The sequence below is a fragment of the Fundulus heteroclitus genome, chromosome 11 (assembly GCF_011125445.2).
Source record: "Fundulus heteroclitus isolate FHET01 chromosome 11, MU-UCD_Fhet_4.1, whole genome shotgun sequence".
Taxonomy (NCBI): domain Eukaryota; kingdom Metazoa; phylum Chordata; class Actinopteri; order Cyprinodontiformes; family Fundulidae; genus Fundulus; species Fundulus heteroclitus.
In genome coordinates, this window is record NC_046371.1 from 30,834,120 (window position 1) to 30,862,016 (window position 27,897).

A 27,897-nucleotide genomic window follows, 5' to 3' on the forward strand; every position below is an offset into this window, starting at 1 on the left:
CTAATGGTGCCCCTTTATTCTTGTCTGCATGTCTTCTGTATCATGCAAGTGGAAACTGGGCTATCTAAAAGAAAAGAAAAGTCAATAAGGCAATTTCATAATGATAGGCGTGCAAAATGTCCACATGTGGCCAGTGCTGCCATCTGCCTGTACAAAGGATCTTTACAAAGCTCAGCCGACAGTGTGGCAGAGTGTGGAAGGCAGATGCATCGGGACAAAATGGAGATTTGAGCTGAATGAGACAGCGGCAAGATTACTCTGCTACCATTCACTCTAAAAATCAATGGCACGTCATAGAGAAGAGTGCACAAAGTTGATCATTATGACCCAATTCATCCGTCCAGGCAGCCATCACCATACACAATGATGATCAAAATCAAATTACAAGGTTTCAACGTGGAATATCCTACTATATGTTGTGATTTTCTTTTATAGCTACAGCAATTATTTCCTAATGTTCAACCAAAGCTAAAAAATAATAATAATTGAAATAATAATCAGGTAAATTCTGGAAGTTGTATCAAAGACCCTCATTTAGACATTACACCACTGTGTGTGTCCAAAGAGCAGCCTGACTTAACTACAGGCATTATATTAAAATCAGGGTAATAATAATGAAAAACATACAGTATATTCTGTTTTACGAAACAGAAAATTAACACATGTTGTGCTGAATTCAAGAATAAAACAAAGCCTCAGGAATAGACTAATCTGACAATATATATTAATGTAAATGTGAGGGAAACTGTGTGCCTATTTTCCATAATTCTTGGATCAAGTCCAACTGGAATTCAAAGATACGGCCCCCTCCCACAGATTTCTTGTATGTTAACTTGTTTTGTACACATAAATGTCAATTTTAATAACATGCAATAATCTGACATTTTTAAAACAAAATGCCGTTTATAAAAGATATATTCATATGTTTAAGGGAAAAAAATGCTATCCAAAGCAACCTGGTCTGGTGTGAAAAGAAAAATCTTTTAAAATAACTGATCAGTCTCATAAATAAGACTTATCTTTTTTACATGTTTAAGAATTATCTCATTGACCGTTTCTTAATTATAACTTGGCAGTCTGTTAAATTTGATTTAGCCATTTCATAATCATGAGCTATCTATTCAGATGGCTCCACGAGATTGTATCAATTTAGAAAGAAAAGTCATTGATACCCTATCCAACATTTTTGATACAGTTCATTATGATATAATTTCTCATAAATCTTGATTATGAGATAAAGTATTCGAATTATGAGAAGGCCAATTCCTAATTACAGCCTTTTTTCATAGTTATCTCCTAGTAAATGCGGGATAGTATATTCTGAACCGCTGTTTAAAAGCCTGCAAGTCCTGCGAATCTCGGTAGTTGTAATTTTCCTTATTGTTACAGTGGTGGACAATCTATAGCTAAAGTGGATCAGTTTGATTCAGGTTTATTCCCAACGTAATTCTTCGCGTGTTTCACTGGGGGTGTTTAACAATGGCCAACTATTCCGAGAGGAAACGTCGCATTTTCCACTCGAAAAGCAAAACAACCAGAAGTTCCTTGTTGGTCGAAACCGGAAGTCGTGCAGACTGCATCGTGCGTAACGTCACACATACCTCTTCCTGGCCTGCTGGCAACATTTTAATAAGATGGAAAATTAACCCCCCACAAAATTACAAATATTTTCTATATGCTGCCAGAGTTATTCTACAGCCAATTAATCGAGGTGTCGACATAAATATAGCGATAACTGTCGATAATTACAGGTATAGTTCTCCCAGAACAAGGAAACACTGCCGCCTAGCGGTGGGGGAAGAGACAGGAGGACTTCCCGCGGAGAGGAGAGAAGAACGCGGTAAAACAAGGAGAGGACAGCATGGCATCCGACAGCAGCATGGCGAACGGCAACGGACAGGAGGCTGCTTCCCTGAACGGAGAGCCGGTGCTTAAGCGGCCGAGGGAGAACGTGCCGCCGGAAGTGTCGCTCCGCACCCCGAGGGAGCCCCAGAACAAAGTGACCGTGGTGCTCGGAGCCCAGTGGGGCGACGAGGGCAAGGGGAAAGTTGTGGACTTGCTCGCAATGGATGCGGATATTGTATGCAGGTGCCAGGTACCGAACTACACTTCCCGTGTTAACGTCGGAATATATTCGTTACGTCATTTATGTGTTTTCCCCCATTTCCATATTTGAACTAACGGTAATATTAACGACTGGTGAGTGGAAGTCGGACTGTTTTTTTTTTTTTTTTTTTGCTGATGTTACTTATTCATGACCCGCCGCTCTGACGTCATCATCCTGCCCGGATGTGGCAGAGAGGTTGATACATGCTAGCAAGTCCATTGCTTGTCCCCTACGTTAGTGTCCTGCAGTCACGAGCGGGGACGCGAACAGAGAGCGCAGCGCGTGACCTCCGCACACCGAGAAGCACGTCCGTTATGTGAGGCGTCGACCTTGCAGAAAGCAGCTGTCCCGGCAGCACTTCCCAGCATCCGCTCTGGGACGTTTGGTCCAACGAAATGTCCCCCCTCTGTCCACCGGCGGCGGCAGCACGCAGCCTTAAGAGGCTTAGTCAGAAGATTCCACCGCCTGATCTGTGGTCGGCTGCCAACCCGAGGTGTTGTCTGACGGCCTGTTTTGTGTTGCTGTGTTTTTGCAGGGAGGAAACAATGCCGGTCACACTGTGGTCGTGGACTCGGTGGAGTATGACTTCCACCTGCTGCCCAGCGGCGTGCTCAACAAGAAGGCCATCTCATTCATCGGTATGTCTCCGTTCACGCCACCAGGGCAGAACATGGCGGCGTGGTGGCAGCGCCAAGGCGTAGCATCCTTATCTCTCGTCATCTCTCGTCCCCCATTCACTCCAGAAAACGATGGAGTGAACGGGGGACACCGAACGCAAAGAACGGCTCTCGGTCAGAATAGCTGAGCAGAAAGCTGCGCAGAGACGCGTCAATCTCGTTTAACTTGCCGTACTGTGCCCTGCAAATGCATTCACACCCCCATGAGCTTTTATTAAGCCAGGTCGGACGGTTTCTTCTCTGACCGGAGCAGCTTCTCCCACGCGTTTGCTGAGCTCCCCTGTCGGCTTTTGACAAACTGCAAAGGGGATTTCAACCGTTGCGTTGTTTACAGGCTCTCCCACCTGAGCGGCGGATCTCTGGAGCTCCCCCAGAGCTCCTGGGCTGCGTCTCTGATCCATGCTCTGCTTGTTGTCTGGTCGGCCATTCTAGCTGGACGGCAGTGTCCAGGCAGTGTGAATACTTTCTCGAGGCGCTGGGGGAGTCCTGAACGCCTCTTTCGGTCTTTGTTGTGTCTGTGAAGTCTTATATTTGAGACATGGCTGTATTATCGTCGTTATCTCGTTAATCTTTTGCTCCGTTTTTGCACATTCTACCTTTTTGTTAGATGTATTTTTTTTGTTTTTCAGTCCCCTAGCCTCATAAATGCAAGAAATATATACTCTGTAGGACTTTAAGATGCATAAAGTAATTTTTTTTTTTTTTTTTCGAACAGGCAACGGAGTGGTGATCCACCTGCCCGGTCTGTTCGAAGAGGCTGAAAAGAATCTGCGGAAGGGCAAAGGTTAGAAACGCCTCTCGTCTTTCCAGTCAGACCAGAGAGATTTTGGTTAAAAAAAACAAAAAAAACAAAACAGCTGAGACAACAAGTGAAGTTTTTTTTTTCTTCCATGTCATGCAGGACTTCAGGGATGGGAGGAGAGGTTGAAGATTTCCGATCGGGCCCACATTGGTTGGTTTGCATTGTTCTCTCTTTCCCTTTCAGGTCTTTTTTTTTTTTTTGATCGAGAGACGATCTTACTCTCTGTTCACTCTCTCCACCTCTAGTGTTCAACTTCCACCAAGCTGTGGATGGAATCCAGGAGCAGCAGCGGCAGCAGCAAGAAGGCAAAAAGTGTGTCTTTTAGTGTGGGACTGGGCTCGTCTGCTGCTGAAGTGTTTAAGATCGTCAGTTTTGATGTGACAAATTGTGCTTTTTTTTTTGGTTCTTCAGTTTGGGGACCACTAAGAAAGGTATCGGACCTGCCTACTCATCCAAGGCAGCTCGCAACGGCCTGCGAGTGTGTGACCTCGTCTCAGACTTCAAGGTTTTTGAAGAGAAGTGAGTAACGGTGTGTGTGGCTTGTCCTGCCGGTGTGGTTCCACCCGGACGGCACATGGTTGCCAGGTTTGCTGTGTCCCCCAGCACAGACTCAGGAGCATGGAGGAGATTCCTGGAGACAGGCAGTTAATCTAGGAGAGATGGACAGGAACCTTGGAGGTCCTTAACCCATCAGCAGAAGCGGTAGCTGCTCCTCTGTGGAAGGAGGAACAGGAGGAGTTCTGCCAGAGCCCTAAGGTGATCTGCAGCGGGTCGCTGGTGTGAATATCTCTGAGCAAACCACTAGAACCAGACTTGATGAGGGTGGCCTGATGGGCCAACGTCCTCTAGTTCCTGTGCTCCCTGCCCAGCACCATGAAGGCCGACTGGTATTCATACATAACACTGGAAGTGGCAGCTTGGCACTGGTTCCCTGTTCTCTACCCAGATGAGGTCAGGGTCACTCTGAGCTCATGTGACAGACCTGGAAAGGTCTGGAGAAGCCGTGGAGAACGTTCTGCTGCCTGCAACACCGTTCAGCATGGTTTCTTTGGTGGTGGTCAGCGTCTCCATGGAGGGACGCACAGACCTGTACAGGATAAACGACGGCACCCTGACAGGTATAAAGTCCTTAGACACTGGTGGTCCTGGGTTCCTCCTGGTGCATGATGGTTCCTGGCCTCATGGAGCAGATGTCGGCAGTTCCTGGAGGATGAAGGAATTGGTACCATTGATTGGTCTCTCTGTTCCCCTGACCTCAGTCCTCTAGAACATCTCTGAGACGTCATGGTTAGGTCCATCTTACACCACCAGGTTTTACCTCAGACTGTCCAGGAGTTCAGTGATGCCCTGGTCAGGGTCTGAGGGACAAACCCCAGGACACTTATCTGTCATCTCATAGGGGACGTGCCCCAACGTTGGTACACATGCCTACAAGCAGGTTGGAGCCACAGAAATCATTTTGAGGTCCTCCAATGACATTTCAGAAAGTTGGACCACTTTTCATACAGCAAAGACTGTTTGGAGTCTAGTATTTGTTGGCTTATATATTCTAAGTGCAATGAACTTCCATTTTCATGCAAATGTACGGTTTCACCAGATTGACTGAGTCTCACGGCAGCAGAAGCTCACACCGGACACAGACGACATCGGCCAAAATGCTAAAGGTCACATAGTGAGAAATGAGATGAGAAAGGGAGGGAAGAAGAAAAAAGGGCCATATAGTACCTGCTATGTTGATCACAATAAGTACCAGGGTCTCCCCCACCTTATTATAGGCCTGGTGAGTCGGCGTGTTTTATTCACCCCAACATGAAGGCCCGCAAAGCTGCTGGGTCTGCAACAGTTAAGCAGTCGACCTCCTGGACAACAGAAGCTAACGCTAGCTGTTATTAGCGTTAGCTTCTGTTGCTCAACGACCGGGTTCTGTTGGTCTGAGCTCCCCTTCAAGCTGCGCCGTGCCGCAGCGTTCAGCGCTCCCTTCTGCTGCAGCAAAAATGTTAATCAGCTGACGGCTCAGTTTGAATATTAAATAGCAAAGCAACGAAACGACAAACAACCGTGCTTATCTAACTGATAAACACGGTTGTGCCAAATATTCTTCCCAGTATTGTGGTCATTGTCTGAAATTAACTTCCTGATTCACCGGCCAAGCTGGACGGTAGATGGAAGAATCAACCGGCCTAGCATATTTTTTTACCGGAGAAAATATTAAGTCTGATTGACCCATGCTAAACATCTCCACATAATCCCGCTACGTAGTTAGCCTGAGCTAAACGCTAGCTGTTAGCTAACGGACATGACGTAGTTGCTGTTCTCGCATCAAGTGTGCGAGCGTTTGTGTACGTGCAAGTTTGTTGTCATACGAGCTGAAAGCAGAGGAACATAAAGAAGCATCCACCCAAATGATGACCGAAAAACACGACTTATTTGGTGCAAACATTTACTCGCCATGTGGCAGCTAGCCCTCTGAAATTTGCTCGGCAAACAGAAAATTTACTCGCATTTGCCGTCTGGCGAGTGTTGATTTCGGACCCTGATTGTGATACATTTAAACTTTCTCTTCTGGTTGTAGGATAAAGTTGGTTTGTCAATGAGGGCAGCATCAAATTCTGGTCAGTTGGAGTAAAAGAAAAAAAAAAGAAGTTATTATAGCCCCCTCTGTCCATTAAGGGGTAAAACTGGCTCCTCTATGGACGGGGACTCTTGAGTTCCCAGATCTTGCAGCCTATGATCAGCTGGAGCCCTGTGGCTCCCGGATTGTTCTTGAACACTAGATCCATTTTGTTTTAGTCATGAAGAGAACAGTTCAGGCCAGACGGTAGAAATGTGAACACAGCTGGGTGTTCCTGCGGGACAATCGTCTGAAATGGATAAGGCAGGCTAACAGGTTTTTATTCCAGGAACATTTGCTGGGCACGTGAATCAAAAAGCGTCAATTCTAAAAAAAAATTTAAAGAGCCCTACTTTATAAAATATCTCTTCAGACTGAATAGAGCGATGTAGTTTGGAGAGCTGAATGAAGAATTATTACCCATCAGCTGTATTCCTTTGCCAGCAGGTGGCAGCAGCTTTCTAAAGAACCCTCTTGTCTCCCCATCTCATTCATGTTGTAGATATATTTGGGTTAAAAAAAAAAAACAGGTTTTATGAAGACACAACTGATCTTTGAAGATGTGGCTGTTCTGCAGGTTCCGAATGTTGGCGGATCACTTCCTAACCATGTATCCAAACCTCAACGTGGACATCACAGGGGAGCTCAAGCAGCTGAAGGTGATCCATCCTCTTGGATTTATCTTTATTCGGTACAAACCAGTGGCGTTCATTAGAAATGACGCCTGGAGGAATTGTCTGAGTGATTCAGCTGTTGTGGTTGTTTCCGAAGGAATATGCAGAGAGGCTGCGCCCCCTGGTGACTGACGGTGTGTACTTCATGCACAAAGCGCTCACTGGTCCCAGTAAGAAAATCCTGGTGGAGGGAGCCAATGCGGCTCTGCTGGACATCGACTTCGGTGAGCAGCGACGGCTCCAGTGCCGCACACCAAGGAGAAAGGTGGCGTATTGTTGCTCCTGTCGAAGCCTGATAGACGTGTCTGTGTTTAGGGACGTATCCTTTCGTCACGTCCTCCAACTGCACCGTTGGAGGGGTCTGCACCGGCCTTGGCGTGCCTCCGTCTTACGTCGGCCGGGTCTACGGCGTCGTCAAAGCGTACACCACCCGGGTCGGAGTTGGTGCTTTTCCAACAGAGCAGGATGACGTGAGTGTATATATGTGTACCCGTGTGGATCCCAGAGATTCAACAAACTTTTTTGCGGCCCAAATGTTTTTGTTTTTTTCCCTGACGAATCGTTTCAGTCGCTGGATAACCAGTCCGTCCTTCCTAAGTCGTCTTCCTCTAAGGTTTTTCTGAATTTGTGCGGTTTGTCCTGCAGGAGGTCGGCGATCTGCTGCAGACCAGAGGGAGAGAGTTCGGCGTGACGACGGGCCGGAGGAGGCGCTGCGGCTGGCTGGACCTGATCTTGGTCAGATACGCCCACATGGTCAACGGCTTCTCAGCGTAAGGAATGCCTTTTTAGAATATTTTCTCTCCATCTTGGTTGAACCCCCCCCACCCCACCCCCGAGATGAATTGAGCGCTGATTTATTTGTGCAGGATCGCTTTGACAAAGCTGGATATCTTGGACACACTGCCAGAGATTAAAGTGGGCGTGGCTTACAAGGTTGATGGAGAACCCCTACCAAGCTTCCCAGGTGAGTAGTTCCTCCTGCTTTAAGGACTTCCCTCCCCCCTTTTATGAATTGAATATAATCAATTCATGAAAGCCCGGGAGTGGAGATGTCTTTATTTATTCATAAATTAGTGGACACTTTATGTGGTCATTAAAGACTCTGGGTGCTGGTAAGTGAGCACGGCTCTGATTCTGTTTGGGTCAGCTCCCCCCGGCAGAAACTGCTACATCCCGGTCTTTTCTTAATCTATTATGCAGCAAATTAGAAGACTCATTCGTCTCCCTCTGGACTCAGTTTGTCTTTCCAAATGAAACGAATAGAAACGTTGTGCCGTTACAAACCAGAGGGTGACGCCTCACTCCGTCCCCCCCTGTCTTTCCCGCCGCAGCAAACATGGACGTGTTGACGCGCGTGTCGGTGGATTACCAGACGTTTCCCGGCTGGTGCTGCAGCACCGAGACAGCCAGGAGCTTCGAGGAGTTGCCTCCACAGGCACAGAATTACATTCGCTTCATCGAGGACTTCCTGCAAGTGCCAGGTTTGTAAAGAGATCTTTTTTCCGTTAATGGAGAAACCGGAGCCAAGCCGGCCTCCGCTCTGCGCAGCCTGCCAGCCGCGTCCTTAACGCCGTTGTTTCTCATTTCAGTGAAGTGGGTCGGAGTGGGAAAGTCTAGAGAAAGCATGATCAAACTCTTCTGATCCCAGGACGAGCTTCGCGTCATCCGTCGTCGTTTCGCGGGCACCAGCGAGACCCCCCTCCAGCTTCTGCTTGTGTGCCACGATAACAGGAAGTCTCCAGATCTCATTTATGCATTCGACACATTGACCTCTAGATATGTAAATATTTTAGGGTGTTAAATTCCAAAGTTGAATGATAACGGCGCAACCATTCCCTGCACAAGTCCAGTAAAGCACAGTATGTTTTAGCCTTTGGTAGTTAAAGAAGCATTGCTGACATCTGTTCACCACACAGTTCTATTTTTACATTTTAAGAGACGATGATGAACAGATGAACAGATGTAGAAGCCTCCATGTGAGAAGGACTTCCAAATAAAAAGAGATTATATTTCTTACGTGATGGAAAAATGCTGATAATCCCCTGTATGATCATCGTTGTCAAGACATTTCTCTGTTTAACACATTTTAACACAACAGTGCATCTCAGTTGTTTGCTTTGTAGAGTATTTGTATGATGTGTGAATGAACAATGAAAAAAAACAAAAAGGGTCCTGAAGGACAAGGCAACGCTGGGCAGTCTGATTCAATAAAGTGGTTTTCACATCTTGAAGTTTCTGTGAATGTTCAGGTGGTGGATGGTAACGTTCGGATAGGGCTGGACAATAATTCACTAACAATATATAAATATATATATATATATATATATATATATATATATATATATATATATATATATATATATATAAAATCAATCGATAAACCAGTGATTCAATAGAAAAATAAGGGTCAATATAAAGTTCAATAGAAGTTTTCCTTCCTTTTGCATTGTATCCTTTCATGTAGGTTAATACTGCAGTTATTACATCCTCCCAACCAATCACAGCCAATCACAAACGCAGCCTCAGGAGAGCTCTGTCACCAAGCTTCAGAGTTCAGGGAGCATGTTTTTTTTTTTTTTCTTTCTTGAAGACTTACAGTTTTGGTAAAAAAAAAAAAAAATTAGGTTGAAGCAACATCATAAAATGGCCAGGACTGCACTTAAAATATATATTTTTAATTGTTTGATAATTATTGATCAGTCAGATTTCTGTTTTAGCGATATGCTTTTTTTCTATATCGTCCAGCCCTACGTTGGGAGGGCAGCCTCATGCGGCTGATGTAAAGAACTATTCCAAAGCTTGCTATAAACAATAAAAGAAACCCATCACCTGCTGTTTCTGCTCATTTTTCATGGACTTTAGATCGTTGTTTCCGAGAACTGTTCATGTGATTTGTCTCCTCACAGGGTCAATGGGAAGTTGTTTATCTCTAAAAGAGAAGTTAATTTTCCAGCCTGTCCAACCAGGACAACAAAGACAGCAAATAAAACAACACATACGTTGTTCTACAGGTGAAACTACACGGCCCAAATATGAGCAGTGTCAGCAAAAAGGTGCAATAACACAGGTGCAACAATGACTTGTTAAAAAAAAAGCCACAACAATAGCAGCAGGTATAAGAATTCCCTTATTGTCCTGTAATGGGGAAGCAAAAAATAATGTCTTCACTGCAGGCACTTTACACTGAAGGCCTGAGAGAAGAACCGGAGAACCTCTAAAGAGAGGATGGTCTGACCCTGACATGACGGACGTAGGCTTCCTCAGCACCTGCCTGTTATAAAAGTCCACAAGCTGGATAAAGTATGTGAGAGTTGGCAAAGGAAACCTGCACATTTTTTTACAGCATCTTGCAAGAAAGGGTGAAAAAAACAGTTCCAAGTCCTCCAAAACCTTTGTTGGATTTTGCAAAAGCAACCTTACATAGTTTGGTGGGTTGTCTGAAAAGCTTAAACATGGTCCCAAGTTAGTTAGGTTTGTAAGATCCCAAGAAAAGACTTCTCACAAGTTTTGATGAGGTTCTGACTTAGTTTTTTGGGAAATTGGCAGCAATTTAGGAAGAGAACAAGCAACAATCTCGCTGAATTCTGCTACAGTAAAAGGAATTTAGCGAAACTCAACTCACTAAACTTTGATAGGATCCAAGGAAATGATTCTATGGGTTCTCTGTTCAGTGCTTGTTAAGGCTTAGCCATAAATATACAGCACTATTAACGTTTCATAACCCCTCTGTTCATCTGCTTAAAATAGAAACTAAAAAGTTAACACGGGACCAGTGAGCATAGGGCGAATTATACAGGCATTTGTGTGCATTGTAGCTTCGTGTCACTCCCCACATTTAAAGGTTCCTCTCGGCACCAGAATTAGATTCTTAGATTTGCTTTTGGCATTTGTAGTGTTTACTTGCTCTTGTTCCATAAGTGAGGAAAAGCGGTGCTGTTTGCAGAAAGCATTGGCCTTTCTCAAAGATATGACCAAAAATGAAGGCCAGGTTGGTGCTTTTTTTTTTGTTTAGTTTTTTTTTTTTTAATGGACTAAAAAAAGGTGTTGTAAACAAATAAGACCAAAATGAGACCCGAATCAGAGTCCCAGGCAGACGTCCATTGAAAATGGAGGTAGGGGTATTATGGTTTGGGTTGCAGGAGTCTGCCCCTTGCTACAGGAAAACTGCATTTGTGGATCCATGTGCTCTGATGGAGGTTTTCCTTTGGTTTTCGGTGGAGATAAATCTGACCTTTGAAGGTCTAATTAGGTTTTACTTGTGAAAGGTTTTGGTGCTTTTAAGGTGCGCTGTGACATTTGGTCCCATTGCAGGATTTCCGTTGAACCATGAAAACCTTACTGTTTTATATAAATGCCTTGAAATGAATGAGGTGGTTATGCATCCTGACACAAAGACCACTGACTTCGGTTGTTGGCCGCAAGGAATATGCCGCAATGTGATTATGACCGCATACCTTTACTCACCTTACACTCTTTCCCACAGTATTCACCTCTCTTAGTCATCCGGACTTCTTCGCAGAGTTTAAAAGCTTTCTAAGTCCTGGAGGGATCGGATTAAAGTGTAAAGCAGATTCCTGGGCGGATCGATGAGAGGTGTAACAGAACATGTCTTCCCAGATATTCTTTCGCTTCGCAACACCTCGGAGGCCTAAATGCATACAGCTACAAAGGTCTGCGTTTGCTGTCCAGCTGTTTGGTTAGACGATGAGTAGAAAGGGGCGAGTGAGGAAATGCTTCTGTCATTTCAGCTTGTAATCAGAACCCCGTATGACGGCAAATGAAAGGTACATTAGTTAGCTTTGGCAAGTGTTCTCAACCTGTCTTTGCACATTGAGAGGTTCCTGTTCATCATGTGTGAAAATATTTAAACAACGAGTTCACTTCTGAAAGCTGCTACATCGATATTAACCTTTTCATAAAGTAATTATGAAAAAAGCATCTCTGAATCAAAGCTTAATTCCAAATGTCTCACAGACACAACAGCTGTAGATCAATATGAGCAGCAGATGAAAGATAACCTGCATATATACATAAAAGTCTAATTATAATGCAACATAGTCTTAGAATAAACAATGTAGTCTCATCTTATAGCTTTTATTTTTGAAATCTTGATATATTACCTAGACCTAGTCAGCAATGACTTTTTTTTTAATATATATACAAGTATGTTTTTTTGGAAATAGTTGCATGTTTTATGTCCTGCCAATACTGGACAGCACACTTGAGGGGCAGCACAAGCACCAAACAGCTATAACAACAACAGAAAAGGTTTTTTGTCATTTGTGCACTCAAACAGCTTTTTTCACCGCTTATATATATATATATATATATATATATATATATATATATATATATATATATATATATATATATATATATATATATATATATATATATATATAAATGTTAAGCAGGTAATAAACATATTCATTAAGCCCTCATTTTTATTAATATTGCTATATTCTAATCCTAAATGCTGTGTTTTTATTAGCTGGAGGTGTGGAAAAGAAAACTGTATTTAACATAAATAAAAGTTTTAAAACATCACTAGCCTGTGGGTTAATCTCTAAAATATGTTTCCCTTGGTGAATTGAGTTATTGAAATAAATAAACCTTTCAAAAATATTCAAATTTATTGAATATTTTGAATATGAATATAATATGAACATAATTGTTGAGTATAATTGTTGTGCAGCCAGAGGGTTTTGCCCGGGGAAACGTTCAATCACGGGGGCGCCACTGACTGGGAACTGAATGATTTAAAACTAAAATCAGTATTGCACACATTTATTGCAAACTCCTGCAGCATACTTAAATAATAATTCATTGGATTTTGGATCAACAGTACGCAATGACATTACTCAGAAATATAGTACAGAAGAAAGATAGTGCAACCCACGTTTGATTGTGTTAAATAATTTATTTTCTGTTTTAATTGGATACGTCTTTCGTTTTTTTTTGTCATGTGAAAAAGTCTGTCTTCTCTCAAATGACCAAAGTTGCAGACGTTTGCTAACCGCACAATTACCAGTCAGAAAAGTCCCTGCATCATCAAATCTGTCAGAAAGTGAACTCACCGTGGAGGCGCGGGGGCTTAATTGAAAATAAAGTGCTGATAATAGCTCTACTCCTGCTCTCCCGCTGTCTGCTTTCCTTTACTACCACTATTTTTTTTTTATGTCTACGGTAATTATGAGTGCATCTATCATCAGGTCAATCAGTCTGAGGAAATTCTTGCTCCAGTCCGGGTTTGGCGGATACTTGATTGGATCTGGATCCTGCTGCTGGGTGGGCTTCTTTATCTTCCTGCAGAGAACAAAAGCAAGCGTCTAATTAGAGGAACATCTGGACCTGTGATCAATGACCAACAAGAAGTAAGAATGATCTGAATTTCTCTGTATTGCTGTGTGTGTGGCTGGATTTTAGAGTACAGGTCACAACGTGTGACTGAACTGAAAACAAAGTCTTTGGGGTTTAGTTATGTATCATTATATCTTGGGAGAGCTCTGCCAGGAAGGCAGAAAACTTTGGCAGTGATTCATCCTTTTTTTTTTTGGCAGAATAAAAAGCAGCTTTTTTTTCTCTCTGGGGTTTTGTTAAACAACTAACTTTCCCCCACCCCTTCAATCAAAGTGCTTTCTGCATCACGATTTATGCAGTCAGAGCAACAGGACACCTCTTTCACTGCAGTTGGACAGTGTTCAGCTTCACTGAGATCGGACAGACAGAAGCTCTCACGCAGATTGAATTGAAGCAGCTTAAATGTATTTAACAGTTTATTTGGTGAGTGCATAAAATAAATCCAATTCTGCCTCTCAGCAAGTCTGGACCCCAAGAGGAAGCTCCTGTATTTGCAGGAAAAGAGAAAGACTTCAAAAAAAACAACAACAAAACGTGTCCCTCTCAGCTGATTTTGCGTGACGCTCATTTGACAAACCGTTCTGGAGGACAGCGTTCGAGGCGTTGCAGCAGTGATGTGATCCTTGGCTTTGACTGTTTGTTTTGTTAAACTCAGCGACCTCGGCGAGTTGCGATTTATGATGCAGCACTTTTACAAGGAGAAGTCCGGATTGTTAGAGAAAGATTATTAATCAACAGAATGAACATCCAATAAAATTAATACAGAATTTATAGATGTGTAATAAAGCGTAAAGCAGTGCCTTGCAAAATGTGACAGCCGCAAACTTTAATGTGTTCTAATTTAATTTAATCTCACAGGACCAGCAAGAAATAGCACACAATTTTGAACTGGAAGAAAAAAAAAGATGTTTCTTTTTTTTTTTTTTTTTTTTTTTTTTTTGGAAAATGTTGAACAGATATTTGAAAAATGTGACGTGCATTTGGACTCAGCCAGGAGTGCTTTGGAGAAGCACATTTCACTGCAATCTCAGCCGCAAGTCTTAGATTTTATGACTCAGCTCTGAGAGACACCGAAATTGCCGAAGCTCAGGCAGATTTACATGAACAGCAGTTTTTTTTCCCCCAATCCCTGCCACAGATCCTAAATTGGAGTTATTGCAAGGCTTTGAGCAGGCCATGCTGAAGCACAAATAAGCTTTAAAATATTGTGGCATTGGCTGCATGTTTAGGGTTGTTGTCCTGCTGGAAGAAGAACCACGGCCCCAATGTCGAGGTTCACGGTTTTCCTGGAGCTGGACCCATAGGGCAGAGAAGAAAATGGGAGTCTGATACTGAAACATAAAAACAAGAAAGAGCATGCAAAAAACTGGGGAGCATCTGTTGAGAACCACAGGAGAACGACAGGAGAGAGGAGAAGGAGAACGGATGTAGCACAGGAGAACAAAGAAATGGAGGAATGAGAGGAACTAAAGAGGAGTGAAGCAAACTGACCGACATTAACCTGCTGGAGAGGTATTTGTGGTGATAAAATAGAAACGGGGCTAAATACAAATCACTCAATCCAGAGTTTTTCCTTTTGCTTCCATTTTTATAGATATTCACAGTCCAGTAGTAGCTAATGTTGAGTTTCTGAAAACCCCTTCTCAAAGACAAAATTTGAAAATTTTCAAAAGAAGCTTTTTGTTGTTATTCAACTGCACATTCATAATGTCCATCCATCCCTTCATTTTCTGACTCGCTTATCCCTCATGGGGTCATGTGGGGGGGCTGATGCCTATCTCCAGTGTTCTTCACAATGTATATTTGACCAAAATTTAATTTCAAGGATCCAAATAAAAACAGAAGACAAAAGAGAAATATTCAAAATTTGTCATAAATGTTGCAGCAAACCAAAAAAAAGAAAAAGAAAAAGACATTTACATGTACAGAAAAGTTACTTGTAAGACCGTATGAGTAGTGCAGGTGTATGTAGCAGCAGGATGTATCGCAACAATAAACGGACCATATCTTAATGTAGATAGAACATACAAGAAATAGAGAACTAGTGAAAATGTTGTGACATTTGGTAGGAATGTAGCAGCAAACCAAAAAAGAAATAAATAAAAAAAGAAGAGCTACAAAACATTTAACCCAATCTTAGTTGGGGTTATATGGATATGTTTCAGCATAAATGTAAAATTGTTTCCCTGTGTGGATCAGAGAAAACCCGTGATGGGAACATGCTGAGAGCTGAAGGCTCATTTCTAAACCAAATGATTGTATTTCTGAGAAGAGGCGGGTGTTTAAGCATAACTGTCTCACAGGACAACCGAAAGCTGAGGTGCATATTTGAAACCTTATGTGAGGACAGTGAAACACGTGAAAAGCCTTCATATTAACAGCCGGAGCCAGTTTTAAGCCCCCCAGTCACTCCCTGGGATTATAATCAAGTTTTATTTAATTAACATCTGATTTTCTACAACACTTGATTCCTTGTTATGTCTTAATAATATATAAACCAAACTTTAAATTCTCATTTTACTAATGCTGGGAGTGTGAATTAAGAAATATGTTCACATCTTCAACAAAATACAAAAACTTTGCCAAAAAGCAGTGTCATGTTGGCGTAAACTATTTAAACAGTACATACAATGAGGGTTCTCTGTTTTCCTTCTGCGCTTTTGAATTAAAAGGTGTGTTGTATTGCTTTTACTCTGTTGCAACTTGGGATCATGTAGAACATATTAACTGATACATCACATCTTAAAGCCACGAAGCTTGGGATGCCCGTAAGGCACACACACACAAACACACACACACACACACCTGCATACGTATTCATGTTTTTATTTTTAAAGTCACCGTAGCGCCATCTGATCAGAGCATACACAATGCGAACCATCTGTCACAAGTTGGGGGGTGGAGGGGAGGCTATGAATGCAGGCAGACATGCTGGAGCCTGGCAGAAAAAGATGCTTTTAACCTGGGTCGAAGCTAATAGTTCACAGCACCGGTGAAGAAACAAGCTAAAATCTAAGGAGATAAAAAGTAGGGCTGGACGATAATTTAATAACAATATATATCGATCGATAGATCTGTGATTGAAAAGAAACAAGTGTCAGTAAAAAGTTCAATAGAATAACATTTTCCTTCCTTTTTGCATTCTAGCCTATCATGTAGGTTAATATTACATCATTATATCCTCCCAACCAATCACAAACACGGACTCAGGAACCTCTATCATCAAGCTTGGCCCCTTCAAAGAGTTCAGAGAGGACATGTTCTTTTTTTTCTTTTTTAAAAACTTGCAGTTTTGATTAAAGTTGGATGAATAAAGAGTTGAGATTGAATTCCGTGTTTGTGGGTTGTTGTTTTTTTCTAAAAATGGGTTGCTAAGCAACAGCATAAAATGACCAGGGCTGCCCTTAAAATACATGTTTTATATTTGTTGATAATTACCTTTATCGATCAATATGATTTTATTGATACGCTTCTTTTCTATATCGTCCAGCCCTAATAAAAAGCAGATCAAACTTTGAGAACCGTTAGAGAAAACATAAAAAATAAAATAAAATCCAGAACATTACAGCAAAACTACACAAGCAAAAAACTAAAATAAGTTTAATCAGTTCTAAAAACTATGGACCATAACAGTACTCCCTCCCCAGGAGACAGCTCCTACACATTCTCAAGGAAAACTAGAGGGTCTTCAGTTTTTCACCAATGCAAACTTTGATTCTAGCTCTTAATTGGATGAACCTGCCTTAGGTAGGGCTTGCTTCTTTGTTGAGTTGTACTGTACAATACAGACGCAGAAGCTGCCTCTGCAGCAAAGACCAAGACAGGGCTCCTATAGAGGCTCCAGAACAAGACTATAAAAATGTATATTTTTATAAGTAAACCCATGATGATCAATTGAGGTGTCAGAATCATGATGTTGAGATGTGTTTCTTCAATAGGGAAGCTGATCAGAGTTAGTCAAAGTCCAGACCTAGTGGCGGTTCTAGACCAAACTTAGCAGGGGGGCCAGGATGGAGCCAGGTTTTTTTTTTCATGGGGGCACAGAACAAGCCAAGCCAACTTTATTTATAGGCACCTTAAAAGCAGCAAAGCTGACCAAAGTGCTGAACAAATATGAACGGCACAAAAGAATGAAACAACAAAACAGGGTGATATTTTATTGTTTAATATATTCGGTGAGCCAAAGAGCCACTTGTGGCTCTGGAATTGCATGTTGCAGAGCCCTGATCTAGCAGATGAAAACTGTGATCCTATCTCCAAATGGCTTAAACTCGAAGTGAAGAAGCCTCATTTTTAAACAATTTTTCTAATAAAACTGTAAAGGTAAAAAAAAAAAGGGAAATTGGTCCAAGGGTCATATCAGTTATGGTTTCTTTGTCAGAATGTCGTCATAAGAACTGTATTTAATATCATGTCTTTAGCATAGGGGCCATAACAGGGCCCAGGACCAGCTCCACAGGGGCGTTGGACCCTGTTGGGCTCTGTCTAGAACCGCCCCGTCAAGACCTAAAGCTAGTTGTCCGTGGCAAGATTTGAAAACTGATTGTCACAGACAACTTTACATCAAATCTGACATGAGCTGTTCTGCAAAGAAGACCATCCAAAGAAAAATAAACCTCAAGATATCAGTAGGCGGCAGAGACATAAACTATATGTCCAAATGTATTCACTCACCGATCCAAATAATCAAAACCAGGCGTTCCATCAAATCCGTGACCCCAGGTGTATAAGATCAAGCACCTAGACTGTTGTAGACTGTTTCTACAAACATTTGTGAGCTCATGAGGTCAGGGAATTCCAGCATGGTTCTGTGATAGGATGCCACCTGTGAGATGTCCTCACTCCTAAGATATTCCACAGCGAACTGTCAGTGGTACTATAACGAAGTAATGAAGTGTAATGAGCAAATCGGCCACAAAGTGGTAGGCCAAGTAAACTGACTGACCGGGGGCAGTGGATGCTGAGGTGTATGGTGTGCAGAGGTTGCAACTTACTGCAGTCAGTTACTTCAAACCTCCAGTCTTCATGTGGCCTTCAGATTAACTCAAGAAGACTGTGTAGAGAGCTTCATGGTAATTGGTTTGCACCGCTGAGCAGCTGCATCCAAGCTTTACATCACCAAGTGCAATGCAAATCATTGGATGCAGTGGTCTAAAGCAGTGGTTTTCATTTCCACTCTTCAGGACCCACTGTCCTGCATGTTTTAGGTCTTTCCCTGCCTCCACACACCTGTCTTAAATAAACTAGAACTCTGCAGCCCTTGATGGCTGCTAGGAAAGTAATGCCATTAATTGATTCAGGTGTGCTGGAGCAGAGACACACCTAAAACATGTAGAACAGTGGGTCCTGAAGGAGTAGAATTGAAAACCGCTGGCCTAAATCACACCGCCATTGATCTCTAGTGGAGTAGAGGCGTGTTCTCTAGAGGGATGAATCGCGCTTCTCCGTCTGGCAATCTGACGGAGGACTCTGGGTTTGACAGTTGCAAGGAGAACGGTATTTGTTCTGACTGTATTGTGCCAAGTGTAACGTTTGGTGGAGGGAGGGTTCTGGTGTGGGGTTGTTTTTCAGGAGCTGGGCTTGGCCCCTTAGTTCCAGTGAAAGAGAATCTGAATCCTTCAGAGCAGATCAAGAGATTTTGAACGATTCCATGCTCCCAACTTTGTGGGAACAGTTTGGCGACCACTCCTTTCTCTTCCAACATGGCTGTGCACCAGTGCAAAAAGCAAGGTCCATTAAGACATGGATGAGGGAGTTTGGTGTGGATGACCTTGACTGGCCTGCACAAGGAATCCTGACCTCAAACCAATAGAACACCTTTGGGATGAAATAGAGTGGATACTGTCAGCCAGGCCTTCTTGTCCAACATCAGTGTCTGACCTCACACATGTGCTTCTGGAAGAATGGTCAAAAATTCCCATAAACACACTCCAGAACCTTTCGGACAGCCTTCCCAGAAGAGTTGAAGGTGTAGTAGCTGCAAAGAGTGGACCAACGTCATACTGAACCCAGTGGATTAGGAGTGGGATGTCACTTGAATCCACATGCGAGTCAAGGCAGACGAGTGTATACTTTTGGCAATGTGGTGTACCTCGGGGGCTTGCAGCTGTAACTGCCGCTCCCAAAAAAGTAAAACATTTGGATTATTATATGTAATTTTCTTTTCGCTGCGTAATTCTGCACAACTTTGTATTGGACTATCACATTAAAAGACAATTAAACACATTAGAGGCTGTGTTATAACATGGCTAGACATTAGAGGTGTGAATATTTTTCAAGTCAATGTTTGTGAGTCTCTAGTGTCTGCTGGTGTGGGGTATATTGCCAACGATCTAAGTGGAGTTTGAAATTAAAGATAGATGAATGAAACTCTAGGTTCAATGCAGATGAGCCAAAAATAGCATGAATGTAAGCATGTGTGTGTTGGCAAGGCCTCACTTTGCAGAAGACCTAAGGCTTGTAACTATATAACTATAGTGCCTTGGAAAAGTATTCACTCCCCCCCCTTGGCATTTTACCTGTTTTGTTGCTTCACAACCAGGAAATAAAATGGATTGTTTGTCCGTTGGCACCATTTCATTTACAGAACATGCCTACAACTGTAAAGATGTGTTATTTTCTTTATTGTGAAGCAAACAACAAATAGGAGGACAACAAAACAGAAAATGTCAGCGTGACTAGCTGTTCACCCCTCTAAAATCAGTACTTTGTCAAGTCATCTTTTGCAGCAATTCCAGCTGCAAACGGTTTTGGATCAGTCTCTAAGAGCTCGCCACTTCTGACCATTGGGATTTTTGCCCATTCCTTGAAGCTAAACTGCTCCAGCTCCTTCATGTTGGATGGTTTTCACTCATTAACAGCGATCTTCAAGGGCTTTGGGCTTTGACTAGGCCATTTCAACACATCTAAATGTTTGCTCTTAAATCACCTGAGTGTTGCTTTAGCTTTAGAGGTCATTGTCCTGCTGGGGGGTGATTCTTCATCCCAGTCTCAAATTACAGCCAGACTGACAGGCTTTGCTCATGAATATCCCTCTATTTAGCATCACCCATCTTTCCCTCGACTCAGACCAGTTTTCCTGTTTCTGCTGCTGAGCAACATCCCAGCAGAATGATGCTGCCACCACCACGTTTCACTCTGGGGATGGTGTTGAGATGTGTTAAGTATGTACTACACAGCGTTTTCCTCTGTGACCGAAAAGTTCAATTTCAGGCTCATCTGACTGGAGTACCCTTCTCTGTCCATTTAGGGAGTTGCCTAAGTGCCTTCTTAAGCATGTCTTCTCATTTTTAACACTAAGTAATGGCTTTTTTCTGGCCACTCTTCCATGAAGCCCATCTCTGTGTACAACTTACTGTGGCCCTATGGACAGATCCTCCAGGCTCCAGGAGCTCTGAAACTCCATCAGGGGTCCACTTTGGTCTCTGTGCTGCCTCTCTGATCAATGCCATTTGAAGATGATGGATGTTATGTTGCTCCGGGGAACGATCAAAGATTTGGAGGTTTTTTCGTTACCCCACCCTGACATGTACTTCTCAACAGTTTTTTTGTCCCTGCCCTGTTTGGAGAACTCTTTGGTTTTCGTGGTGTGATGCCTCTAGCTTAGTGGGGCTGCAGCCTCTGGAGTCATTCAGAAAAGATGTGAATTTACTGACTGAACAGGTAGCACACAGGTGGACTTCATTGCATTAATTCTGTGACTTTTGAAGCTAACTGTTTAGGGGCCTCATAGAAAATGATACACACACGCACATGCCACACACACACACACACACATATATATATATATATATATATATATATATATATTACCTATTTTTATGTTTCCTTGTCATTTAACTTCACCACCCTGGCCTGTTATGTGCAGATCCATCACATTATATTAGATTAAACATTTAAATTCCACATTTAAAGGTAACAAAACAGATACAAATCTAAGGTGGTGGGGATGGGGGGTGGGGGTACTTTTGCAAGGTACTGTAAATAGAATTTCAATAAACCAATAAATAAATACATGCAGCACTGATGGACCAATGTACTGTAGTATGACTCAAGTCACACCTTGTGTTTTTTTATTTTTTATTTTTTTTTTAGCAGAGTAGCTCAAAATAAAAAAAAGAATTAAGCAATAAAGCAAATCATTCAGCAAATCTTTTTTGCTGAAATGAAAATAACCCACCCACCACCAACCTGGTGGCTGGCTTTACAATGCCAACCTTCATCGGAGCTTTCTCTTTAATTCCCTCTCTCACGCTGTACGTAAAGTCCGTTTGATTGAGCACCTTTTTTTTCTCGCTCTGGTGCGCTCAGCACCAGCACCCTCCCTCTCGTGCTCACACATACACTTGTCTGCATGCGGCTGCTTGAACTTCACGGGACGCGCTGCATGGCTGTCACTGCTCCTCTGGCTTCCTGACGATCCTTCAGTCTGAGGTAAGCGCACACGACTTAAAGCGTCTGCAGCATATCGGTCACGAGGAATCCTATGGATTCAAATGGACTCCTAAGTGGCAATAAAAGTGGATCGTTGTGCAGGGTTGCATTTGCCACTGCTGCAGCAGCCCCGTCGGCACTTAATGCAGTTTCCTTCTGTCAAGTGTCTGCCGATGTGTTTTAGCCTTCCGAGGTGTTTATTCACCAGACAATGTCTCATTAATCGCTTGCTAAAGAGTCCAGTTTGGTGCATGTTGGCTAAAAGTTCACATTTCGACTCTAAATGTGCTGCAGAAATGTGTTTAATGGTGATAGTAGGATTGGCATCGTCACTAAGGATGTTACTACAAAAGGAGTGTAATGTAGTAATGTTTTGCCATTTCTGTTTAGATATGCATTCTTTTTACACATTCCATCGGCATCTGGCCGTGGTGTGCTCATATTTGTGAGTGGACAGTTCCTTTGTGCCTTCCCAGCAGCTGTAAAACTGGTTAGAGTGCCCGTCTATTTGGCTGTCACAATGTGGCAGTTTATTGCTCCAAGTCTGGACCCAGACCAAACAGATCTGCTGACTAAAGAGCTCCAATCTCCACAACTTCTGGGGGGGGACTCGATCGGGCTGATCCGTTTTGTCTTCCCAGCATGCAGTCCACTGATGTAGAACAACTTGTAAATTGTGGCCCCGGCATATAGAACGATGCAGGTTAGATATTTTCAAACTTTATTCGACAATTAGGCATCAGAAACACTTCGTGGCTCCTTGACTCAATCAGTTCAACAAAGGCGGACATGTGCAGAGTCACGTCCTCCAGTTTTGGTTTTAATAAAAGAGAGTGTCTTCTTGACCTGAGCCAACAATGATCAGCATCCACCTATCAAATATTCCTCTACTTACTGAGGATGAAGAGGACAAATCGGCTCAATATCTGGATATTGAGTAAAGTTTCACCTCAGAGAGCTCCACCTGGCTTCAGGTTCCTAATAGTTTCATGCCTCGGACGGTGAACAGAGTAGTTTGGTAAAACTCTGTGGCATTTAAAGCGGGTCTTTGTGTGTGGTCCTGTCCAGTGTCCCCTTCCTTAGAGTGTGAGGCGGGCGGGTTCCCCAATGGTTACGGATCCAGGGACTCCATCATCAGAGCCGATGCAAAGGAGGAGCGGAAAAGACGAAGAGGGTGTGGGCCGATAAAGAGGACAGATAGGTGAGTTTCCTCCGCTGGTGCGTTACCGACGTGGATCACGCATGTTGTGCAGACGGCCGCACAATGCCATCTGTTCAGGGTGTCATCAGGCACGCCACATGACAGTTTTCACCTTCTTGGTTGTTCCGATCTTCTGCGTGTCAGCAGTACAGTAGAGCCTGAGTTGATTTAATGCCCGGAGCAGCTAATATAGCCGTCTGTCTGTGCAGGCATGTGTGTGCAGTCGGAGTCACTTTCAGACGCTGTGGTCAGTATAAAACCTGTGTGCTTCTGTGGTTGCTGATGTTTCAGCTGCAGCAGCTGGGATCGAGGCCGTGTCAGAGCTGAGGGCGGCACAGAGAGGCAGCGGGCTGAGTTTGGACTGAGTGGCGGTGCGGCCATGCGCTGCTCAACCCTACTCGTGATCTTCACTGGGGTGCTCCTCTACCTGGTGCTTGGAGCTCTGGTGTTCCGCACCCTGGAGGCTCCTTTGGAGGAAGAAGGACACGCGTTGCTGATGAAGGAGACCCTGGCTTTCCTGTTTAACAACTCCTGTGTTGACCTGTACACCCTGAACGACTACGTAAAGGTAAGGCTGGACCCTTAAAAGCAGGAGCTCCTTATTTTGTCGCTTATCTTGAGGTGTTTTTATTTTTATAATTCCTCTACTACTACAAATTCTGGGACACAATTGAAATGTGTGTCCAAACTGCATGTTGCTTGTATAAATAGGCTTCTGTCTCAGTCTTGTTTCAGGGTTATTTACAGCATTCTTAAATTTAGGAGGCATTGGATTTTGAGCAGTTTCTGTATAAAATGTTGTTTTCTTTCTTTAAAAAAAAAGGAAAATATTTTGAATCAGAAATATTCTATCTTTTAATTAAAAAAAAAAATCATGTTTTTTTTTTAATCATTTGGGGCACTCAGGCAAGGGAAATACCCATTCAGGTAAAATTATTTTGGAATTATTTGCAGTATTTTACAGGAACACCGTTGAAAGTATATATACAAAAAAACCTGCATAAGTGTGCACACCCTAAAACTATTATGTTGTTGGTTTAACCCAAGCAGAGATAAAGAAAAAAAAAAACAAAGCTCATTGTACAAAGGTATCATTTAGGAGGAGGATAGAATCAACAAATAAAAGGAGTTCCAGTCGTCCATTTTCTTCATCCGCTTCTCTGGTTGCAGGGGGGGGGTTGCAGGGGGCCTATCTGATGCCTATTTCTAGCGGTCAATGGGCGAGAGGCGGGTTACACCCTGGACAGGTCGCCAGGCTATCACAGGGCAACACAGAGATACACAGGACAAACAACAATGCACACATGCACAGAGAGAACATGCAGACTCCACGCAGAAAGACCCCAGATCTAACCTGGGGGGCTAAACTCAGCCAATCCACTGTGCAGCTTTAAAGGGAGCGGGAAGTTAGTTAAAGGTTTGAAATGCCCGCGCAAGAAGACCTGGATTTGAAACGAGGACAGTGTGGTCACCTGAAGAGGACTGTAGACGAAATATGTCCTAAAAATCAGATATTTTTAAATAACTTAAAGTATAGTGGGTTGACATCGCCGGTTTAAGATGTGGGTTGGTGATGGCCTCCTGCTGAAAAACAATCAAAAGGCAGTTCAACAACCTGTTTGTTTGTGTTATTGCAGATTTTTTTTTTTTTTACCTGCACGACCATTATGGAGAAAACAAACTCCAAACCGGAACATTTCTTTTTAGAGCAGGTGCGTCTTGCACTGTGTCAGTGTTTTATGGATCCATAGAGTGACCCCCTCAGTTCTGCGTAGCAGGGTAAGTGCAGCGGGCCTGTGCTGCTTTACTAGATAACAGGTGTGATCTGGCCAGCTATGAGACGTCGGTTTTGCTGCAGTGTGCGTGTATGTGTCGGAAAGTTGATCCACACATAAGCGGAGCATTTACACCGCCGGTTTGGCAATGGGGATGTGATCCAAAGATGCCTGTCCTCGTTTCAGAAGGAACCTCGTAAATGACTGTTTTAGCTCACCATGTTATCTATAGATGCGATGGATGACATTTACAAAAAAGGTTAAAGGACAGGAGAGAAGTGAAGAGTTTGTTTGTAGCGTATTTTAGAGAGACAGACAAAATATGAAATTAGGCATTAAAATCTGCCAATGTCTAGAGTGAGTTATCGCACAACCAATCATAGTGAGACAGCTCCTGGTTCAGGTGTGAACCCAGTAGAACTTATTACTCATATTTTAAGTTACTTCTACAATAAGACATGGCCCACATTAGTTTAATTTCAGCTGACCGGATTTTTCCCACATATCTGCTCTGTCACTACGCTGCTATGTTCAGAATAAAGGCTGTGGAGTCTTTGGGGCATCTGAAGAGGCTCTGTGGCTTCAGCAGACTCACAAGTTGTCCTAGGTCACAACAAGCTGAGACGAGTGAAGCAAGAGCAGACTAAGTACATGACATTAGTAAGGTTCCACATAAAGTGGCTGGAGGGGAAGATGGAATAGGCCATACGGGCATCTTGCTCAAGCCTCTTCAAAAAACAAAGACAAGCCGATCTCTCCGCTGCCTCTGCCTGATTAGAAATCACAAATTAAGCTGGTAATATTCACGCTCATGCGAGCTTTTAAAAATGAAGCCGGCACTGAAAAACCACAAGAGAGGTGTGAAGTGGACATCACCAGGTTCGATGTTGAGTATGAGTCAATTGAGTGTTGGACATGACAGATCCCATTCTAAAGGTTTGATGATTCCTGTCTGTTCCTGCCTGAAAAACTGTTGTTTGCAGTACCATGACGTCACTCCCTGCTCCCCGTGCTGCACCGGCAATCAAGATCTGAGCGCTAACACCTGCGACAGATCCAATTACTGGGAGTTGTTGCACGTGGAAGGAGCACAATATATTTCTGGTTCTCCCAGTGGGTAACCGCCAGATTAATGAAAGCCATTAGTAGACCATCCAGCGTTCCTGTTTTCTCCTGCCTGCCTTGCCTTGATCTGGTTCCCCCGTTGGCTTCTGCATTTCTGGACATCAACCTCCTGCCTTGTCTCTCAACCAAATCTGCCTGTCTCTAACACTGTCTGGATTCTTCTGTCTCTGGTTAACGACCCAAACCTGGACCACTGATCCGTTTCTGGACCGCTTGGAAACCTCTGCCTGGTGTGTGTGCCTCCTGTTACTGATTCTCTTGCCTGGGTCCCAGATCCCCCTCTTGCCTAGCCGTTCTCGAGACTTCTGCTCTGTGGGCTGTCTCCCTGTGCATGACCCCCGAACTGACTACAGCGTACCTGCTAGCCTTTGCCCTTTCTTGCCACATTGTGATTCGGATCAGTAAGTCAGTGATCCAAATCATCCAGGCAGAGTCGCTGGGATCAGTCATCAGAGCCAGTGCAACCTCCTGGCATCTGAGAAGGTTAGTGGCTTTCATTCAGTGCATTGTCACCATCACTCAGTTGTTCTCAGCCACCAAACCCGCTCTGTTTCCCTTAGTGATTCCAGTACGAGCTTTGATCAGTTCCTGTTCCAGCAACACCAGTTTATTATTAATAAACTCCTTTAAATGCTAATGTCCTGTGTCGGCTGAATTACTGGGTCTCCAGATTCAGTTCAGGCATAACAAAAAGGGAAACACATCAGCGTATGACACTTCTTGGAGGTGTATAACAACTTCAACACAACCTGTCCTGTGCGTGTAAATGGCAAGTGTTTATGATGCACCAAACCACAGTGGTCTATCACTTGGGTTCTGCCTCAAATGATCGAGCCATTACTGCTTACTTGGCAGCATGGAGGCATAACAGCAGTGGGTTGACTTCAAGCCCCCCTCTGGCCCCCAAGGCAAACACACAGACAGGGCCAGGAGGTGTCTAAATAGCGGCTGGAAATGTTTTGTGATAGAGGGTTCATGGGGAGCACATACCAGGAGCCCTGCGGTGTGTCGTGTGGATTTGCACCTTTAACACACATAAAATGTGTCTTGCTGAAGTGTGCCAAGACCAAACAGGTCACTGGAGTTCAGCTTCGAGCAATTTTATCATCACTGAGGATTCTGAATTGAACAGGTCTGAAAAGTTTTGCTGAGGTACAAGCCTCACACTGTAAAAAAGGAACTAAAAGTAAAAGTTTCTTGAAATGTTTGTCCTTGATTTGAGCAGGTAAATAATTAAGTTAATTAAGATGATCTGCCAATGGAATAAGTAATTTTACCCCTGAAATAAGATAATTAGATATATTCACTTGAAATAAGATGGAGATGAGTTGTTCCTATTTTAAGTGCAAACATCTCATTCCATTGGCAGATAATCTTATTTATCTGCTCAAAACAAGGCCACGGCAAGGCAAATTTATTTGTATAGCAGATTTCAGTACAAAGACAAAGCAAAGTGCTTTACATGATTAAAATATAGGGAAATAAAACAAAATAAAAGCAAGTTGGAATTAAATGTAGAAACAAAATAAAACATGGGAAAATAGAAATTAATAGCAAATATTAAAAACAGTTGGAACAGTTGAAGGCAATCCTAAACAAATGTGTTTTTAATCTTGATTTAAAAGAACTCAGGCTTTCAGCACTTTTACAGTTTTCTTGAAGTTTGTTCCAGATAAGTGGAGCATAGGAACTAAATGCTGCTTCTCCGTGTTTAGTTCTGGTTCTAGGTATGCAGAGTAGGCTGGAGCCAGAAGACCTTAGTGGTCTGGGGGGTTTATACACTGATAACAAGTCTGTGATGTATTTAGGTGCTAAGCCATTCAGGGATTTATAGAGTAACAGAAGTATTTTAAAGTCTATTCTCTGAGATACAGGGAGCCAGTGTAAGGACTTTAGAACTAGGGTGATGTTCTCTACTTTCTTATAGGCCGTGGGCCAGAATCTGTTGGATGACTTTTCGTATGAACTGTCAGGGGGCAACTTTCTTCAACCGGGATAAGTTGCTACACATAGTAGTAATCTCAAAACACCAATGTTCCCACATTTTCACTTGCATATTAATAAGTTAAAGCCAATAAAAAATCTAAACTGTTGCGCTCCGGTCCAAGAGGTCAAAAGAAATAGCCCTAGTC

At 43.0% G+C, this 27,897-nt stretch overlaps 2 protein-coding genes across 3 annotated transcripts; both read left to right on the forward strand.

Moving 5' to 3' along the window:
• Positions 1 to 1,861: 1,861 nt before the first annotated feature.
• adssl (adenylosuccinate synthase, like) lies at positions 1,862 to 9,102 on the forward strand. Its single transcript, XM_012871257.3, has 13 exons — positions 1,862 to 2,095; positions 2,643 to 2,745; positions 3,500 to 3,568; positions 3,686 to 3,736; positions 3,832 to 3,898; positions 3,998 to 4,105; positions 6,775 to 6,856; positions 6,969 to 7,095; positions 7,187 to 7,341; positions 7,517 to 7,641; positions 7,738 to 7,835; positions 8,203 to 8,352; positions 8,461 to 9,102. The coding sequence occupies exons 1-13, from the start codon at positions 1,862 to 1,864 to the stop codon at positions 8,511 to 8,513; spliced, it is 1,422 nt and encodes a 473-aa protein (XP_012726711.2). The 3' UTR covers positions 8,514 to 9,102.
• Positions 9,103 to 13,079: 3,977 nt separating this feature from the next.
• LOC105932183 lies at positions 13,080 to 23,978 on the forward strand. 2 transcript variants are annotated; one of them, XM_036143373.1, is made up of 3 exons: positions 13,080 to 13,245; positions 22,733 to 22,865; positions 23,157 to 23,978. In XM_036143373.1, coding segments are annotated over exons 1-3 (429 nt in total). In that variant the 5' UTR covers positions 13,080 to 13,244; the 3' UTR covers positions 23,452 to 23,978. The 2 variants fall into 2 exon arrangements, 1 of the variants encoding a protein (XP_035999266.1); XR_004931957.1 differs by lacking the exon at positions 13,080 to 13,245 and adding an exon at positions 21,550 to 21,664 and having other exon boundaries at positions 23,157 to 23,973.
• The last annotated feature ends 3,919 nt before the right edge of the window (positions 23,979 to 27,897 follow it).

What these genes read in the sequence shown, in the direction of transcription:
- LOC105932183 (XM_036143373.1), top strand. An exon ending in CCGATAAAGAGGACAGATAG is followed by an intron (nt 22,866 to 23,156) that starts GTGAGTTTCCTC and finishes CTGATGTTTCAG; the next exon opens with CTGCAGCAGCTGGGATCGAG.
- adssl (XM_012871257.3), top strand. Translation starts at nt 1,862, where the DNA reads ATGGCATCCGACAGCAGCATGGCGAACGGCAACGGACAGGAGGCTGCT. An exon ending in TTCCGATCGGGCCCACATTG is followed by an intron (nt 3,737 to 3,831) that starts GTTGGTTTGCAT and finishes CTCCACCTCTAG; the next exon opens with TGTTCAACTTCCACCAAGCT. An exon ending in TCTGCTGGACATCGACTTCG is followed by an intron (nt 7,096 to 7,186) that starts GTGAGCAGCGAC and finishes GTCTGTGTTTAG; the next exon opens with GGACGTATCCTTTCGTCACG.